The sequence below is a fragment of the Poecilia latipinna genome, unplaced genomic scaffold (genome assembly GCF_001443285.1).
Source record: "Poecilia latipinna isolate Pla-1442-1.1 unplaced genomic scaffold, P_latipinna-1.0 Scaffold776, whole genome shotgun sequence".
NCBI lineage: Eukaryota > Metazoa > Chordata > Actinopteri > Cyprinodontiformes > Poeciliidae > Poecilia > Poecilia latipinna.
The window spans coordinates 96,468-114,712 of NW_015113392.1; the positions used below are offsets into that span (position 1 = coordinate 96,468).

General features: G+C 35.1%; 4 protein-coding genes across 5 annotated transcripts in view; 2 read left to right on the forward strand and 2 right to left on the reverse strand.

Annotated features, from left to right (window-relative positions):
* The window catches only part of LOC106955909 (putative gamma-glutamyltransferase YwrD), a 33,063-nt gene extending 32,152 nt beyond the window's left edge, over positions 1 to 911 (reverse strand). Inside the window, 1 exon segment of the mRNA XM_015046354.1 lies at positions 605 to 911. Within this exon segment, the coding sequence (XP_014901840.1) occupies positions 605 to 704 (100 nt within the window). The 5' untranslated portion in view covers positions 705 to 911.
* Positions 912 to 3,983: 3,072 nt separating this feature from the next.
* Positions 3,984 to 9,717, forward strand: tm4sf4 (transmembrane 4 L six family member 4). The gene is made up of 5 exons (XM_015046364.1): positions 3,984 to 4,441; positions 5,526 to 5,615; positions 7,432 to 7,586; positions 8,443 to 8,629; positions 9,125 to 9,717. Exons 1-5 carry the CDS (start codon positions 4,271 to 4,273, stop codon positions 9,140 to 9,142), a joined length of 621 nt encoding a protein of 206 aa, XP_014901850.1. The 5' UTR covers positions 3,984 to 4,270; the 3' UTR covers positions 9,143 to 9,717.
* Positions 9,718 to 10,375: 658 nt separating this feature from the next.
* LOC106955914 (transmembrane protein 69-like) lies at positions 10,376 to 13,093 on the forward strand. Of its 2 annotated transcripts, none has more exons than XM_015046362.1 (3): positions 10,376 to 10,468; positions 11,389 to 11,433; positions 12,124 to 13,093. In XM_015046362.1, exons 2-3 carry the CDS (start codon positions 11,389 to 11,391, stop codon positions 12,841 to 12,843), a joined length of 765 nt encoding a protein of 254 aa, XP_014901848.1. In that variant the 5' UTR covers positions 10,376 to 10,468; the 3' UTR covers positions 12,844 to 13,093. The 2 variants fall into 2 exon arrangements, with proteins under 2 accessions (XP_014901848.1, XP_014901849.1); XM_015046363.1 differs by lacking the exon at positions 10,376 to 10,468 and adding an exon at positions 10,481 to 10,573 and having other exon boundaries at positions 11,386 to 11,433.
* Positions 13,094 to 13,357: 264 nt separating this feature from the next.
* Positions 13,358 to 18,245, reverse strand: part of slc25a24 (solute carrier family 25 member 24) — a 27,145-nt gene continuing 22,257 nt past the window's right edge. The window contains exons 6-10 of the mRNA XM_015046355.1: positions 17,958 to 18,110; positions 17,777 to 17,884; positions 15,928 to 16,095; positions 15,697 to 15,847; positions 13,358 to 14,091 (exon numbers count right to left, since the gene is read on the reverse strand). Of these exons, the coding sequence (XP_014901841.1) occupies positions 13,910 to 14,091; positions 15,697 to 15,847; positions 15,928 to 16,095; positions 17,777 to 17,884; positions 17,958 to 18,110 (762 nt within the window). The 3' untranslated portion in view covers positions 13,358 to 13,909. The remainder of the gene's footprint in view (positions 14,092 to 15,696; positions 15,848 to 15,927; positions 16,096 to 17,776; positions 17,885 to 17,957; positions 18,111 to 18,245) is intronic.

The following is an 18,245-nucleotide window of genomic DNA, read 5'->3' on the forward strand; positions in this document are numbered from 1 at the left end:
GTACAGTGGAGTGAAGCAGAACCCGGTTACACAAGAACAACCAATCAGAGCGAAGGGGCGGGTCTTAACATGTGTATGCTCACTGCTAAATGTGCTAATGACGGAGAAACATCAGCCAACCATTACAGAAAAACCGTTTAACCGTCGTCATTGATGAGCATGCTAATCAGCCTTGGCATTCATAGCATGCTATGCTAGCTGAATTTTGGCAGAGATTGACAGCGCTAAGTTCCGCCTCTTTTTGGTTGTTCATGGGAAATTCAGTTTTTTCACTAATTATCTGTCTCATACCATACTGTCATGACATAGTGACAATTTCTATATGTAATATAGATATTTTTTAAAAGTTACATACTGCAGCTTTAATAGGCAGTTGAGCACCTACAGAACCGTCTAACGTCCAGTTTTCAGCGGTTCGAGCCGTTAATACTTTAATCAGCTCTCCCTGCGTGTTTTGTTCATAAAGAAGCCAACTCTGAATACTGCAGTCCTCTTTATATGTTGCATGAATTTCAGATTTTATTAGTCACGATCAAATTAAAAACGCAAAACTAAATAAATAAATAAATAAAATAAGGTGTTGTCCACCCTCCCACTCACTCACCCAGACCCACGGCTGAGGCCAGCGGCTGACTGGACGCCACGCAGCAGTGCAAACACAGCACAGGAGACCGGCGAGAAGAGAAAGGCAGGCTGGCTTTCATACCGCGGCAGCTTCCTGCAGAGACCGAGAAAACAGCGCGAAAATGCAGAAATGAAGACAAACCGAAGCGGACTTTCAACTTCTGATCGATTATTCTGTAATTGATCGTGTCGAGCTGGGAGAAGATAGGAGCGCAGAACACATCGATTGCCTAATATCAAGTTCAATAAATTGACAAGTAACTCAAATCACTGAATGAGACATATTTTTAAAATGTATATATTTAATATTATTATTTAATATTATTTTTGGTCCGTCTGATAATATTAAATCATTGATGTTCAGTCTTTTTACCAATACTTTTTTACTCTTACTTCAGTCATTTCTTGGCTGCTTTTTATTTTACTTGAGTAGTTGAAGTAGAGTTACTCTTACTTGAGTATAGTTTTTGTGTCCTCTGTCCACTTCTGATTAAATCAGAAATGCTAAGGATTATTTCCAAAAGGTACTTCTAATTTGCCAGACGAGCCTCATTAACACAAATTCAACTGACATATTCAATTTTGATTGTAAAATAAAAAATAAAAAAAATCAACAAAAAGTGCATAAAAGACTACATTTGCGAAATCATCAGAAAATCCAATATGGCCGCCTTTAATATTAGTTACAGCTGCAATAAAAACAGTTGATCTCTCTTTCTAATAAAACACAGCATATTACACAACTTCCTTTAATACACATGTAGCTACAGTGTTTCAAAGACATTAGCTTGTGTTGCTTCCATTAGCCTGCTCAAACCAACAGGTTTTTATATTTAGAATTGGAACAGAGATGAACTGAATTTGGCGTCATATCCAGATCCATATTTTAATATAAGATGTAAAAAGAATCAACAGAACTTACACAGCAGTAAAACCAGCTGAACTAAAGTGCTGGAGGTTCTACGGTTGCTAGGTAACGGGGCTGGGCTTCTATGGTTGCTAGGTAACGGGGCTGGGCTTCGCTGGGGTCACGAGGTGAGGGGCAGTGCCTGCTGATTTGTGACGTTGCAATCAGAAGTTTGAATCAGATCATTTTCCAGAGCCCTCCCCCCCCCAAAAAATAAATAAAATAAATAAATAATAATAATAATAATAATAATAATAATAATAATAAATAAACGTACAATTGTTTGGGTAGTTTTCAGAAGCAGTTAAAACCCAAATGAATTTTAAATAACTGAATCTTTTTGGTATTTGGTGGAAACAAAATCCAGATTGCAGTTATTCTAATTTACCTTCCTATAATAATAAATGCCAGAATTTCTTCTTCTACTACTATAGGCAGCCAAAGTATCAACTTTGGACACTGACAACAATTTGACAACAATGCAAAGAAATAATTAACAAATTATTTTATAGCTTCTCAGGTCCCTTTTTTCTTCTCTTTTTGCAACAGTCAATAGGTAATGGATTAGTCTATAAAACGGTCAGTTATTTTTTTTAGAAAAAGTTACTCCTGTGCTTTTATTTAAACCCATAGGTCTTTTTTTGATTTAAAATGTGACATGTTTGCAGTGAGAACTTAGTTTAAGAAGTATAATCTTTTTAAAACAGAGTAAAAAGTAGATAGATAAATAAAAACTTAACCCAGCCCCCTTTTGTTAAGGATGGGTAAATATCAGCAGTTGCTCCTAAACTATAACTAGTTAATTATTTAACTTAAAACAAAACGTTTTTCCAAAGTTATGGCGGTAGAACTAGTACTTTTTCATGGATATTAATCACTCAATCAAGTTTGTTTTTATAGCACATTTCAGCAACACATCAGTCAGTGTTTCACATCATAAAAATACAAAAATAGAAAACAATAAAAACAGCATACAGTCACCAGAGAAACCAGTAACAAACATCAAGCACCATAATCAAAATCATCAATACATTATCAAACATATAATGTTCCAAAGTATTATATGTTTAGAACAAGCTTGTATATCTTGCTGAAAAGTTTTTACACTGAAAGTTTTTATTTTCAGTGTAATAAGATATTTCCACTAGAAACTAGACCAAAAATACTTAATATTTAGTTTTTTGTGCAGTACTGGAGATTCACACTGTAAAACCACTAACACATAATATTCAAACTCATTATATATATCAGTTAATAATACTCCTTAATATTGATAAATTGCTCACTTTAACATGAGGATATAATCAACAAAACTGCTATGATTCATGTCGACAAGCCTACTGGTTACACCTGCTTTCCATCGATTACAAGGCAGGGCTCCCATTAAATAATCTGACTTTCTTTCACATGGGATACCTTTATAAATTCATGACACATTCCTTATTGATCACGAGTCTTTCTTATGAGTCACTATCAACCGACTATCTGAAACTTCCTCCTCTGTCTCCGTGTAATCCAAACACCAGGTAAAACATTAACCACTCTGGCCACTGCTGTGTCCGGGTGGACACACAGGTATGTATTCCTACATTAATAGCCCTCTGTGGGTTTTGAATGGACCCACCAGCTATGTGCACTGCAAAAACACACAATTTTACCAAGTATTTTTGGTCTAGTTTACTGCAAATATCTGAGTTCACTAGAAATGAGACAAAACTTACTTATAAGTAACTTTTCAGGAAGAAGGAGCTGGTTTAAAGTCAGTAATCTCTTAGTATTGATGAAAAAATATTACTTCTACTTGCAGATTATTTCACTGAGAACACAATATTTTTCTATTGTTATAAGTGAAATAATCTGCAAGGGTAACTAGAACTTTTTCATCAATATAAAGGAATTATTGACTTAAAACAAGATTGTATTTCTTGCTAAAAAGTTACTTGTAAGTTAGTTTTGTCTTTTTTCAAGTGTATTAAAATGTTGCACTAAAAACTAGACCAAAAATAGTTGGTAAGATTTTTTGTTTTTGCTGTGTAGAAATATATGAAACACAATAAAGACCTTCTAGTGAAAAATACACTGCAAAAACACAAAATCTTACAAAAATATGTTGGTCCTGTTTCTATGGAGTAAATATCTTAGTACTTGAAATAAGAAGCAAAACTAATTTACAGTAAATGTTCAGCAAGATACAGGAGCTTTTTTTTTTAAGTAAAACTCAGTTATTTCTTTTATAACAAGATATTTTCCTCACATTATAAGTGAAATTATCTGCCAGTGGAACTATTAATTTTTTTAAGAATTAAGGACTTGTTGCCATAAAATAAGCTCCTATATGTTGCTGTTAACTTACTTCTAAATTAGTTTTGTCTTATTTTAAGTGTATATATTTGCAGTAGAAACCAGACCAAAATAGTTGGTGAAATTTTCTGTTTTTGCAGTGTGTGTTTGGACTTTGTATGGGTGTGTGTGAGAGAGAGAGATCTGTTTGATGTAAATGTGAAGCAATGAGATCATGTCTAAAGAGAGGAGGGGCGACTATAAAGGACCACATGAAGCATCGACAGTCATCAGTAGGAAGGCAGGTGAAGCGGCAGCATCTTTCTGGGAGTCCAGATATTTCTAAACTAGAGGTGCAGGAAGTTAGGAGTCGTCTTTCTGAAGCGGGCACCGTCTGGACTGCATCTAAATCTCAGAATATTTCAGTCGAGGCCTGGCGTTTGAAGCTTCGTTGTCAGAATGTGTTCGGGTGGCTTCGCTAAATGTCTGGGCATCAGCCTGATGCCTCTGGCCATCGTGTGTGTCCTCTGCAACATCCTGCTCTTCTTCCCCGGCGGGAAGGTTGTGGATAAGGAGAACATCACAGACGAGGTTTGGTACTTTGGAGGCATCCTGGGATCCGGTGTGCTGGTACGTGTCATGATGGTTATGCTGTCTAGGATTGATAATATGATGGTAAATGTGTTTATTTTTTGTTTCTATAAACAAATTAAGAATTTTTGAGAAGCAAAACTTTGTTTTTAAAGTACGTGGAACCAATTTTTCCCATATCAGGTAGGAGTTGCACGGAAGCCGAGAGTGGGCGTTTTCCTCGTATCCTTTGTCCCAATCGTTTTCTCCAGATAACAAGTTAATTCTGCATTTTCTGCATAAACTTTTTACCAACGATTTTCTCTAGATGAAGAGTTAATCTTGAGAAAACAATTTTTTTCTTGAAGTCAACAAATTTTAAGAAACTCAATGGTTTTCTTCAGATAAGTTAATTTCCCAATTTTTTTTTTTAGAGATTAAGAGTTAATCTCAAGAAAGCAGATATTGTTTTCTTGAAAACAAAAAGTTACTTCCAAAGTTTGGTTGGAAACAACTTTGACAAAGCAATGAGTTTTCCTGGCACATTTTAGAAAACTTGATTGTTTTCTCTATATAACTAGTTAATTTTCCATTTTCCACATATTTTTTCCTAATGATTTTCTCCAGATAAAGACTTACTTCCACAATAATCTTTTTAGAGACTAAAAAATCCTTAAGAAAACTTTTTTTCTCAAAATTTCTCAATGGTTTTCTTGAGATAACAAGTGAAACTCAAGAAAATAAACTTTGAGAAAATATTGAGTTTTTCTACAAACTTTGAGAAAACTCAGTGGGTTTTTCTGAGATAACGAGCTAATCTCGAGAAAACCATCGGGAAAAAGTATATGCAGAAAACATCCGCTCTTGGCTTCCGTAGAAGTTTAAATGTATAATTAAATAATTAAGAGTTTTTGAGAAAAAAATGCATTTAAAGTATGTGAAACCTTCATTGATGCTTTTTTTTTGCTTATCAGGTAGAAGTTGAAATGTACATCAAAAGGTTGATGCTCAATAATCTTCTGTATGCTTGGTGATGGAACATGGACACAATAAGGAAATGAATGATTCCTCATTTAGATATTTTGGTGTGTGTGTGTGTGTGTGTGTGTGTGTGTGTGTGTGTGTGTGTGTGTGTCGATGGTAGATGATCTTCCCAGCTCTCGTCTTCCTGGGTTTGAAGAACAATGACTGCTGCGGTTGCTGTGGAAACGAAAGCTGTGGGCGGAGATTTGCGGTAAAGAACTGTTTCTCTGTTTAACGTCGTGAATTTATTTAATTTATTTTACAAAAATCACTTTTAAAATTGGGACTAAAGTTTACTTTAGTCACAGCAGCTCTTCATTTGGGTCTGATGTAACTATTTTTCATATTTAAAATGAAAACATCAGGAAACATTGACAGTTTGTCCAACTCGAAAGGAGCTGAAATGCAACTGAAGTATAACAGAAGTGAAAATTAAAATAGGTTTTTGTCTCATCTATGTGCTGTATGGAAATTCAGACCTTTATTTTTTTGCCTTTTGGGACTGCTAAATGAAAAATGGACTAAAAGTCAAAGCACTCGCATTTGATAACATATTTAAATATAATTTTAAAGTAAAATAATTGATGTAAACCTTCTTAATTATGGATCTTAGTTTTGTGAATGCTTCAAAATGGCTGCTGTGGTAAACCCTGTACCTTGCCCTTGGATGCGGAGCCCCAAATGGTGTGGCAACATCAGACGCTTTAAGCAAATATGATAAAGGGAATCAAAGAGCCGGAGCAAATAATTTCCCATAATCCAACTGGGTTTATTGAACTTTAATTTGAAACAAATGTGATTTTTATTTGATTTATCTAATTTATTAATTGTGAAACAAATGAAAAAAGTGGATTTAAAAGTTAAATTAATGTTAGTGGCAATTAAATTGTACCCCAGTTAAATTTGTTAGTTTTTTCGCCATCTTTTGTTTCTTTTACCTGTTTAATGACTTAAAAATTTTGACCCATAATGTGCTTTTTGTGAAGCAGGGATTATTATAACAAAGGTCATGTAAGGCTTTAGTGTTATGCCAAACAACTCTTCATGGCTGCCGACACAATCAACATTTGGTAGCAGTTATTTTGTTAATTTCGTAAAAAAATCTTGGAGTGATAGACGTTGTTTTACTGCATGTTATCAGTTTAACTGTAAAGCCAAACCAGGCTGAGGCAGCAATGGAAAACAAACACAATGACACTGTGTACACACACCCTTCATGATTTACATGGCCATAAATGTAAAAACACACAGAGAAATGCATAAAACTAAGCACATGTATTAATAAGGATTTGGAGGGTTTAAACACGTCTCTTACAAAGTTACTATTGTTCCACCAAAGATGAACACACACACACACACACACACACACACACACACACACACACATTGAACAGGAATGTGAAAAATCAAACAAAACTTTGTTTGATTTACGTTGTTCTGCAAAAACACAAATTCTTACCAAGTGATTTTGGTCTATTTTCTAGTGCAAATATCTTAGTAAACTTGAAATAAGATAAAACTAACTTACAAGTAACTTTTCAGCAAGAAACAGATGTTTATTTTAAGTCAAAAAGTCCTTAGTGTTGATGGAAAAAGTACTAGTTCTATCGGCAGATGGATTAATTTATGATTTGGGAAAATGTAACGTTATGAGTGAAATAAACTGTCAGTGGAATTAGAACTGGGTTGCTAGGTGACGGGTTGGGCTTGGTTGAGGTTGCTAGGTAACGGCACAGTAACAGATGCAAAGTAAGTAAAATAATCTGCCAATGGAATTAGTACTTTTTCATCAATAGTAAGGAATTATGTACTTAAAACAAGCTCTTATATGTTGCTAAAAAGTTGTTGCAAGTTAGTTTGTCTTATTTCAAGTGTAATAAAGTATTTGCACTGGAAACTAGACCAAAGATAATTGGTAAGATTTGGTGTTTTTGCAGTGATTCCATTTAAATCATATTTTATTTGTATTTAAGATCAAGAGGACACTGAATTCATTGTACCATTTTCTCTCCGTTGTGTCCACATAGATGCTGAGCTCCATACTGTTTGCAGCCGTTGGTGCACTTGGTGCAGGTTACTCCGTTGTAGTTTCATGTGTTGCCATCAACAAGGGACCGCGTTGTTCTTTGGTTGACCCTGCGGATGTCAACCAAACACAATGGGAATACCCTTTCAACAATGGGTGAGATGCTGTGCAAAATCACAAATCCATGAAACACATTTCTTAATACAGACACCAATAGCTGTGTTTCCATTAATCATAAAATTGTGTAAGTTGAAAACAAGAAAATAAATTTGCTTAATGGCAACATGTCAAGTTTGAAAAAACTCTTTTTTTTTGCTAAAACTATTTGGTGCCGGATGAAGGAAATTTTTCAGCTGCATAAAAATTAGCATATTCTCCAAAACTACATTCACATCACGAGTCACATGATCAACAACTGCATGCTGATCATGTGGAAATGACGGATAAGACGACAGTAAGTAGTTGGATGCTAATGGCACGGCATGGTTTTTAATGACTTACTGTGTGAACAAACTTATTCACAAGTGATTTTAATTGTGCTTATTTCATGGACACACGGCAATTGCAAGACTGTTTTTTTTTACATTAGCAGAATATTGATAAAATTTTGAGCACATTTGTAATGAAAACGCAGCTAATAAAACTGGCACAAAAACAATGTAAATTATTTTTGGTACACAGCAGCTGCATTTCAAATATGCGCAAAACTTTGTCCATATTCTGCTGTTTTTTTACATTAGCAAAATATCGACTGCGTTTTGGGTACATTTGTAATGGAAATGCAGCTGCTGTGTACCAAACATAGTTTACATTGTGTTTGTGCAAGTTTTATTAGATGCTTTTTTCATTACAAATGTGCTCAAAACTTTGATGATATTCTGCTAATGTAAAAAACAAAATAATTTTGCAATTCAATCAACATTTAATCAACAATGGAAGCGACAATACCCAAATATACTACTCTTCAAAAACAAACTGAAATTAATAATCCGACTCTATATTTAATCTTCAGAGACTACCTGCAGAATCACACTCTCTGGAGTGAGTGCAAACAGCCAACAAATGTGGTGTCCTGGCACCTGGGCCTGTTCTCCGTGCTGCTGGCGATGGGTTTAATCCAGATCGTGCTGTGCGCCGTGCAGGTGATAAACGGCCTGCTGGGGGCGCTGTGTGGAGACTGCTGCGGCTGCTGCGGAGGGGTCAGTGTCCAGGCACCTGAATTCACTTCCACTGCAAAAAAACTAAACACTACCAAGGATTGTTTGGTCTAGTTTCTAGGGCAAATATCTTAGTACAGTAGAAATAAGCATCATTTAAATAACATAAGCTATTTCCATTAGCAGATTATTTCACTTATTTCAGGTTATAAGTGAAATAATCTGCCAATGGAACAAGTATTTTTCACCAATATTAATTAATTATTGACTTAAAACCAGCTCGTATACCTTGCTGAAAGGTTACTTATAAGTTAGTTTTTTCTTATTTTAACTGTACTACAACATTTGCACTAGAAACTAGACGAAAATACTTGGTAAGATTTAGGTTTTTTGCAGTGAACAAGTCTGCAAAGAGATTTCTAACTTGTTATTCTGTATTTTTATATGTTGTCGTAACCTGAAAGTCTTGAACCGAGTCTGTTTGGATGAGTTATGTGAACTGAAAACATCTGACTGATAATAATGTTTGTCTTTCAGGGCGATGGAGCCGTATAACCGCCTCCTGTGGATGAAGACAGATGGCTGTCCCATATTTATTCTCCTTCCTGAGGATGACTTTTACGCATTAATCTAACTGCTGAAGAGGAGCTTATTGATTACAGTGTCATCTGAAAACACTGCAAAAATGACAGAGCTCATTTTAAGTTCTTAGTTTACTTTCTTCTTGCAGACTCCTGTGACTACGTGTTATTATTACTATTATTGATCATATGAAGGTTAATCTGCTGTATATTGTTATTATTTTCTGATTTTCTATCTGCTATATGTATTTATTTCATTTAATGGCTTTGTTGCTCCTTGCCATTATTGCTTTATGAAGTAACATGACTGCCTCCTTGTGGGCTTCATCCGCCAAAGATTTTATTATACTTTACATTGTAATTATTACAGTTTTCTCAGTCACTTTGGTGCATTTCTCTCTTTGCAAAACATAGAGCATTCTCAGAACAATTCGTAAAAACAGTAAAACACCATGGATTAACTGCAAAAGTCAGTTTGTTTCTCAGAATCCTGAGTTTATATCTCAAAATTAAATATCTGTATCAATAAACATGTTTGGACAAAATTCACATTTGCTCTTTTACTGTAATTTTTGACAGATCATGTAATTGTAATTACATGACAATTATAAGACGAACTTCTCGTTTCAATATGGCCGCTCCTCACATCTACTGTAATATGACGCGGTAGAAACGTTTATTTTACAAGACGAAGGATGTAATATGAACAAATATGTCCTAATATGAACAAAAGTCTCATTGAAGTTCTTAAATAAATTGGGTTAATTGTTTTACTGAAAGTAACATGTTAGTGTGATAATTTGGACAGTATATAATTAAGTCTTTTGACTTTTTTGTTTAATTTAGATCAACATTAGCTGAGATACTTCAAATGTGGCACTTCTTATTCAAAAAATGATGAAAACAGCTGGGAAAGAACCCACAAAGTTTAAATAATTAGCATTTTTAAATTCTTTTTTAGTCATTATGAACAAAAGTATATCACTGAAGTTGTTTCAAAGAATTTAGATATGCAGCAATGTATGAAATTAAAACTTTACATCCATATTTACATGAATTAAACAACAAAACATATTAATGTGATAAATCATCCTATTAATTTATGTTTCTTTTTATTAAGTGTATTTTGATAATACACGCTACATCGCTTATGTGACCAGCTTGTCTGGTCACATAAGCGGAACTATTAAATCGTGGAAGCTGATACGCCCGGAAGAAATAAACAGCGTACCAGGGTAAAATCCTGCTGAATGACCCCGAAGAACAGCTTGAAATATGAAGTTTTCAGACTGAAACGAAGGTAAATTTAGCAGCTAAGTTTATGGGACAATGATATAAAAATAAACGAGGTTTAGTTATGTAACTGCAGCTGTTCACGGTGACGGGTTTGTGTTGTTTCTGAGTGTAAGGTGGGTGTTGAATTTTGTTAGGAAAAAATGCGATTATTTTAGAAATCTAACACATATTGAATGCGTTTCTGATTTATTTATTTGTCACTTCCAGTTCGCTTATAGTGAGTATAGTTGGCTTATAATGAATGAAAACCCAAAATTCAGTTTCTCAGAAAATTAAACTATTAATTAAAAATTACTTAAAATTAAAATTATCCCAATTAAAATGACATTTTTCCATTAATATAACAGCAGTGTCATAATGCAACTCTCAAGGATCATTATGCTTAAATTTCTAATGAACATTTGACAGTGGAACTGGAAGACATTTTAAATATCAAAAATAAATACACAAGAGAAACGACAACAGTGCACAGTGAAGTCTCTTTAAACAAAACTGTTCCTCCAAATGGGGGCTGGCTGAGACCAACGAAGAAGGAAGTTTTTAGTCATCCAGTTTTTGGTAGAAATAAATAAATTATTGGAAATCCTTTTAAGACCACATTGAATGAAATTCAATACTTTTATTTCTACAGAAATGTGCAAACTTCGTCCAGGCAACGATAAATTATGACTTACCTAAGATAGCCGTAAAAACGCTAGCTAATTAGCGTTAGCCTCAACCGTCACGCGTCGGAACGCAACGCAGACGTCCAAGAGCGACTTAAACTTTTGCCTGACTGAAAAGCACCGCGAGAAAAATATATATATATAGATTAAAAAGTCAAGACAAAAATTTTTTAAAGCAAATCATAAAAAAAATCTGTAGGAAAAAAAAGTTTTCCGTTGACTTTTTAACAGTGATTCTCACTCTTGATTTTCCCCTCAGATGCTGTCTGTTGCTTTAAGAAGAATCGTCACTGCAACGCCGAGGGTAAGAAATCCATCCTGATGGCCGGTTTGGCTGTTCAAAGTGCGGCTCGGGGGCCATTTGCGGCCCATTGAGTGATTTTGTAATCCTACAAAAGAAGATTTGTGAAAGACACTTTTTAATATTGTGGATCTACAATTTTTTTTTATTATTGTACAGCAGTGTTAGGGCCTACGTAAGAAACAAAGTTACGAGAATAAAGTCATAATATTAAAACAAAAGATACTATGAGAATAAACTAAAAATAACATGAGAATAAAGTTGAAATAACTTTAATCTCTATAATAAAATTTAATCCCCATATTTTGGGATTATAGACAGAATAGAATAGTTGTATTACGAGGATATAGTCAAAATTATAAGTGCATAATGTCATAATACTTTATTGACTTTTTCTCATATTACAACTTCATTCTCATTATTTTGACTTTATTCTAATAAGATTTTGACTTATCGTAAAGTTTCAATTTTATTCTCATAATACTGATTTAAATCTCAATGACTCACGACTTTATTCTTGTAAAGCTGACTTATCTCAAAATATTACTATTCTCATTATGACTTTCTCATGATACTATGACTTTAATCTTGAAATAATTTTATTTTTTCTAAGTATGTCCCTAATACTTCTCAGTAGCTTGTTGATTCGGCCGTCAGGGCTGACCACTCATATAGAAACTGTATTTCCTGTAGGTTTCCCTCTGGACTCGTCGTCCTCCAACATGGCGGCCGTCGTCCCTGAGCGGATCGCCATTCTCCTCCAGGTTCTTCCCGGATAATTTTGGTCGACTACAACCTCATGGTTTAATTTCCGTCACCCAGAAAACTCCGCGTTTCAACGGTTTAATCACATCGCAACATTTCCACTCGTCTGCTGCGAGGCTGAAGAAACGAGACCGACCAGAACCGCCTCCCCGGGAGCTGGACCTGGTCCGGTATGACATGAAACACTTGTGGGAAGGTCCGAAGCCGGCGCTGTGTCTGGGCTTCGCCGGGCTCATCCCCTTTGTCTCCCCTCCTCTGATCATGGCCGCCACAGAGACGTTTTACCCGGAGCTGGCCTACGCCCAGCTGGCCTACGCCGCCGCCATCATCTCTTTCCTGGGCGGTTCCCGATGGGGGTTCGCGCTTCCCGACAGCAGCCCGGCCGAACCCGACTGGATCAACCTGGCCAACAGCGTGGTTCCGCCGCTGTTGGCGTGGGCGGCCATGCTGCTGAGCTACAGCCTTGTTCCGGCGGCCATGATGGCCATCGTCGGACTCGGCGTTTCGCTGCATTATGACCTCTCTCTGCTGCCGACGTATCCCAGCTGGTTCAAGGCGCTGCGCACCGTCCTGACCGTGACGGCGTTCTTTTCTCTGCTCGGAACAATTTTAATGAACGGATCATTTCCAGAGAAGTATTTTTTCTGAAGCATATTTAATGTTTTATGTACAACAGCGTATTGGGGCCGAGGAGGAAACTTCAACTTAAAAACTCAGAAAATATCTACTGGGGGGGGAAAAAAAAGCATATAAGTTTCCACTAGGTGGCAGAAAAATGCAAAATTTTCATCCTGATTTCACTATATTGGGTTTAAATAAACCCAATAAAGGACAATGATATTCTTTGCTTAATGTTTTCAATTTCTAAAATAAAAAAGGATCATCAAGAAACATTTAATTAAGCCTCATGACCCAAAGTCATTTTAATTAACTAGTTTCAGACATAAATGTAAAGGAACAATAATTAGCTTATGTAGGAGCTTTGACCTAAATTCAGAGTATTTAGGTGTTGAACTATGAACTTCTTTTTTTTGCCTGAATTTAATTCATTCTGAGATTCTCTGTGATGATGTTTCACCTCCTTGTTTGTCACATCAAACCTCAGTAACACACATCATCGTTTCTGTTGGTATTTTCAATAAAAACTGTTCACAACTTAATTCATATGTAATCAGATGTTTATTGTAAACATTTTCTATAAACCAAAGGCAAAAGAAAACATAAGAAAAAAAAGACATATAAGGCACATATTCGTTTACTTTTACTTAAAGGTGCAATAACATCCCACATATTAACTCTTTGGAAAAACTGCTGTGATTTTTTTCCTGACGGGATAAAGTATTGCACTTTAGTTTTTCAGAGACATCTTGCATGATTTTGGAGTTTTTACACAGCAGGTGATGGCTCGGACGACTGATAAGGGCCAAAACTGGTGCAGCCTGATTAAAGGTAAACAATGGAGGCTGAACGGGTTTTCTGTTTAAATCAACCTTCTCTGAGCGATTTAAAGTTATTTAACCCAAAGTGTGTCAGTACACTTAAAGCTGTGGTTGCATTGTAAACAGCGAGCAGGATTTTAAAGTGCTGCTGTAACTTTAAATCCTCCACAGGAGTTCAGCTGCGTGACCTCTGGTGACTCCAGGTAAACAACTTGATGAAGAATGGGGAGTGTGAATGGAAAATAAAAATGGCTGCAGCCGGAGGGTTCTGCAGCTTACTTTTGGATTCCCAGGCCAGAGCGCATGTTCTCGTAAACGACGTAGCTGATGCTGACCGCTGGGATCACTTTCATGAAGTTGGGCAGGATGCCGCGATAAAGTCCGAAGAAGCCGTCCTTCTCCAGGATCTTCTGCACCATGCGGCCCATCGGCAGCTGCTCAGCGCCCTCCAGAGACGCTGTGGCGACGAGAGACACATGGAGGGCGTCAACATGGTCGACATTAACACTGTAGCATTAGCTTCCACTAAATACGATGTTAGAGCTTTCACTTTAGCTTTCATGAAATAATGTTAGCATTTTAGCATTAGCTTCCACTAAATACTATATTGGTATAGCTTCTTAGTGTTACTGGAATTATTTATGATTGGTGCTTTAGTGTAAATAACCTTTTAGTTAGCAATGCCCACCACTATGACATAGTATTTGGTCTACGCTAAAGAAAAGTGTAAAAAATACAATTACAAGATTAAAGTCAAATAAAATTGCTATGTCTTCTCATAATATTACGACTTTTCTTGAAGGTTAATTTCCATTTGGGATCAATAAAATGAAATGAAGCACTCAAAATTATGGTTTTAAGTTTGTTTTTCTGCTTTTTTAGCATTTAAATCAAAAATATACAACACAAAATATGCAAATTCATAAATTTAGAAAAGGTAAATAACACCCCTGCTAAATTGTAAGTATGTGGGAAGATGTTAAATGTTTTCTATTTAAACATCTAAAAAAAGTGGTCTTATGTAAAATATTTACTTGGATTCTTCAATGCAAAGTAAAAAAGATTAATATTCCTTGTTATTCTTATCAATTCATTCACTATTTCCAAGATGGAAGTGGTTAATCCACGCAATATATTTAGCAATTTCATGTTCAAATTATGTATGAACAGGGAGGAAACATATATATTTTATTTCCCAATCTTAAGATAATCACATTAAAAATAAACATAAAATGTATTTAAAAGTAGAAGAAGAGATCCTGATTTAATCTGGTCCGTTTGTTGCACAACATGGCGTGAAGGTAAAACCCATTAAGAACCAGTTCTGTTCCATGACACTAAAGAAATCCTCAGTTTACGTCACTAAGCCCCTAATCCCAATTAAAAGTTTTGAGTTCATGAGAACATTTTGCTCTTCTAGAAACTTCCTTAAATCTGAATTATTTGAAAGATAATCAATTCAACATGGCTGCACATCCAGCCAACTAACATCTGAGAACTTGTAGCGCGTAATAATTTCATAAGAAAAACTCGGATTGTAAAAAAGGCACTTTCAGGGTTTCTTTCACCAACTCACATGTAAGACTTTAAAAGACTTTAAGGAAAAAAGAAAGACTGAAAAGACTGAAAGGAATTTCATACCAAGATCTCCACAGAAATGTACGACTTCCATCCAATCAACTGGTAATAAATTTGTAATTCACCATGACAGACGCAAAAGCTAGCTAACAGGGCCATGCTAAGAAAATAAAAAACTTTTTTTTTTTACTTTATGCTCGTAATGTTACAATTTTATTCTCGTAGAAGTATGACTTTATTCTTATATTCTGACTATTCTCGCACAACTTAATTCTCATAATATTACAAATTTATTCTCGTATGGCTTTATTCTCATAAATCAACTTCATTTATAATAAAAAATAAACATTTTAGTGGATTTTTTATTTTTCTTAATGGTTATTAACTTGCTATTTTCACCAAGTTAAAGGGAGTTAATATTCACATTTCTAGCTACATATTTATTGTATTTAAGTTATTTTTCACTGATTAGGTTTTCCTTTACCTTGAGCCTGCATGCGAGTGCGGATCAGCGCCAGCGGGTAACTGGCCAGCTGACCACAGGTGCTGGAAATGGTTCCGCAGCCCAGCAGCACCAGAACCCCTGGGTTCGCTGTGTCTTTGGCGTATTTGGACAACCAGAAGTTCTTTAAGCTCTGTTGGGAAGAGATTGAGGAAACCTCAGTACTGATTTATGTATTTACAGTTTGAATTTATCCAAATTATCGGTACACACCTCGTACACAGCCAGATCTATCCCAGCATACGGGATTATGCCCAGAATATTGGGAATGTATCCTTTGTAAAATGCCTTGACTCCTTCCTTCTGCAGGATTTTCTTGGCACAGTCGAACATCCCTGAGTACTGTCCCGTCTTTCTCAGCGTCAGACGAGTTTTCATCACCTGAAGAGACGAAATCCAGACGATCAGCAAAGCAGCTGAGTTTTTTTGTTGTTGTTGTTGTTGAAATTTTTCTGGAAAAAAAACTCAAATTTTGACATAAAACTCAGAAATAATTCTAGAAGCTTTTCAACTTGAAAGACTATTAGAAAAATCTCAAAAATGTTGACATTAATCTATGACGTTTACTTGAAAGTACTTGAACATTTCTGACTTCAAAAAGTTGAAATTTGACAGGAATTGATACATTTTGATAGTAGTCTAAATCTAAAATTTTCTGGAAAAAAACACCTGAAAAGTGGAAAATTTTTACAAAAAAATTCAGAAAGTTTAAGATTAATCACAGAAATTTGAGAAAAACATATTACATTTCTGAGTTTCAAAAGTCAAAAATTTACTAGAAAAAAAACCCTAAAATTTTGAGGTTAATCTCAGAAATATCTTTGAAAAGAACTTGGAAATTTCTGAGTTTGAAAAGTCAAAAATTTGCTGGTAAAAAGTCAAATTTTGATATCTCAGAAATTTTCTAGAAAAAAAAAAACTTCGTAGTTTCAAAAGTTGAACATTTTCTAAAAAGGAGTCAGAATTTTTTAGAACAATTTCAGAAATTTTCAAGAAAACTTGGAAATTTCTGAATTTCAAGAAAACTTGGAAATTTCTGAAAATTGTTAATATTAGCCACTGTTTGGATAATTATCAATTCAAATATTCAATGCAATGAGTTAGCGAAGTACAATAGAAACAAAACAAAGACTGCCTTGAATCAGAAAGGAAATGTGTCACGCTGAACTTGTTTTGCAACTTTCTGGCTTCCACATATTCTAATCAACTAATAACTAATAACTGCCAGAAACACAAAATTTGCATCTATTTTGGACACTTTTCAAAGTTTATGATGCAACTTTGCAGAAGAAAAAAGTGAGATAATTCAACTGGAACAAGCAAATATGTTACACGAATAATGTTTTTGATCAAATGTAAAAATGTGTCATCAGATTTCTGGTTGAATGATCATCAGGTTGAATCATTCAACCACTGAGAATCTTTATAGTTTATAGTTTATAAGTCCTGGGATGAAAATCTTCTTGAGTTTTTTCATTGGTATTATGAATTACTACAACAACCCAGCACTAACTTGTAATTGATTAAAAAAAAGTCAAAATTTGCATATTTTTAATTTACTTGAAAACCTAATTTACAATATTTGTTCAATCTGTACAAACTGAGATCACAGAGAATAGGAAATTCAGTCGTACACTGCAAAAAAAAAACATAAAATTGTACCAGGTTTTTGGTCTAGTTTCTAGTGCAATTATCTTAGTGCACTATAAATAAGAAAAAAGTAATTTATCAGAATTTTTTAAGCAAAATATTAATGTTTTAAGTCAACAATTCCTTAATATTGATTTTTTTAAGTACTAGCCCCACTGGGAGATTATTTCACTTATAATAAAGAGATTTTCTAATGCTAGAAGTAAATTAATCTGTCAGTGAAACTAGTACTTCTAAAATTTCAAGATTAAGTAATTATTGACTCCTACATCTTGATGAAAAGTTACTTGTAAGTCAGTTTTGTCTTATTTCTAGTGTAGTAAGATATTTATACTTGGTAAGACTTTGTGTTTTTGCAGTGTAAATCCATGTTTTTGCTACATGGGGTAAGAAAAGCTCCATCTTGGCTCACCTCCATGGGGTAGATGGCAGTTTGCGCCGTGGCTCCAGCCAACGATCCCGCCATGAACCTCTCATGGGTCTGGATCTTCCCCGGCTCACTGGCCAGCAGCTTCTTATACTGAGGAGACACTTCAGTAAGAATCTGAAATATGCAATAGGAAAGAATTCAACAAATTATAAAAAATACATGCCTGTTCGTACGCCATGAATTTAATGGCTGTCTCCGGGGCGATCTTCAGGACGTTGATGCCGTTTCCTCTCCACAAAGACGTCACCCCTCCTTCTTTTAACATCTGCTTAAAACCTCCCACCAGGCTGATTTTGTTACTCGTTGAGGCGTGAACCTGCAGATTAAAGAAAACAAGAATTAAAACTGGTACATAAAAGCAGATTCAGCAAGAAGGATGCAAGTTATCGATTACTAACTTATTAAGTGTATACAACACTTAATTCCCCACGAATACAGAGATATTCATACA

Excerpts from the sequence above, each read along its gene's own strand:
- tm4sf4 (XM_015046364.1), top strand. The coding sequence starts at position 4,271 with ATGTGTTCGGGTGGCTTCGCTAAATGTCTGGGCATCAGCCTGATGCCT. Across the intron at positions 4,442-5,525 it reads TCCTGGGATCCGGTGTGCTG|ATGATCTTCCCAGCTCTCGT; the intron begins GTACGTGTCATG and ends TGTCGATGGTAG. Across the intron at positions 7,587-8,442 it reads GAATACCCTTTCAACAATGG|AGACTACCTGCAGAATCACA; the intron begins GTGAGATGCTGT and ends TTTAATCTTCAG.
- LOC106955914 (XM_015046362.1), top strand. The coding sequence starts at position 11,389 with ATGCTGTCTGTTGCTTTAAGAAGAATCGTCACTGCAACGCCGAGG. Across the intron at positions 11,434-12,123 it reads TCGTCACTGCAACGCCGAGG|GTTTCCCTCTGGACTCGTCG; the intron begins GTAAGAAATCCA and ends TATTTCCTGTAG.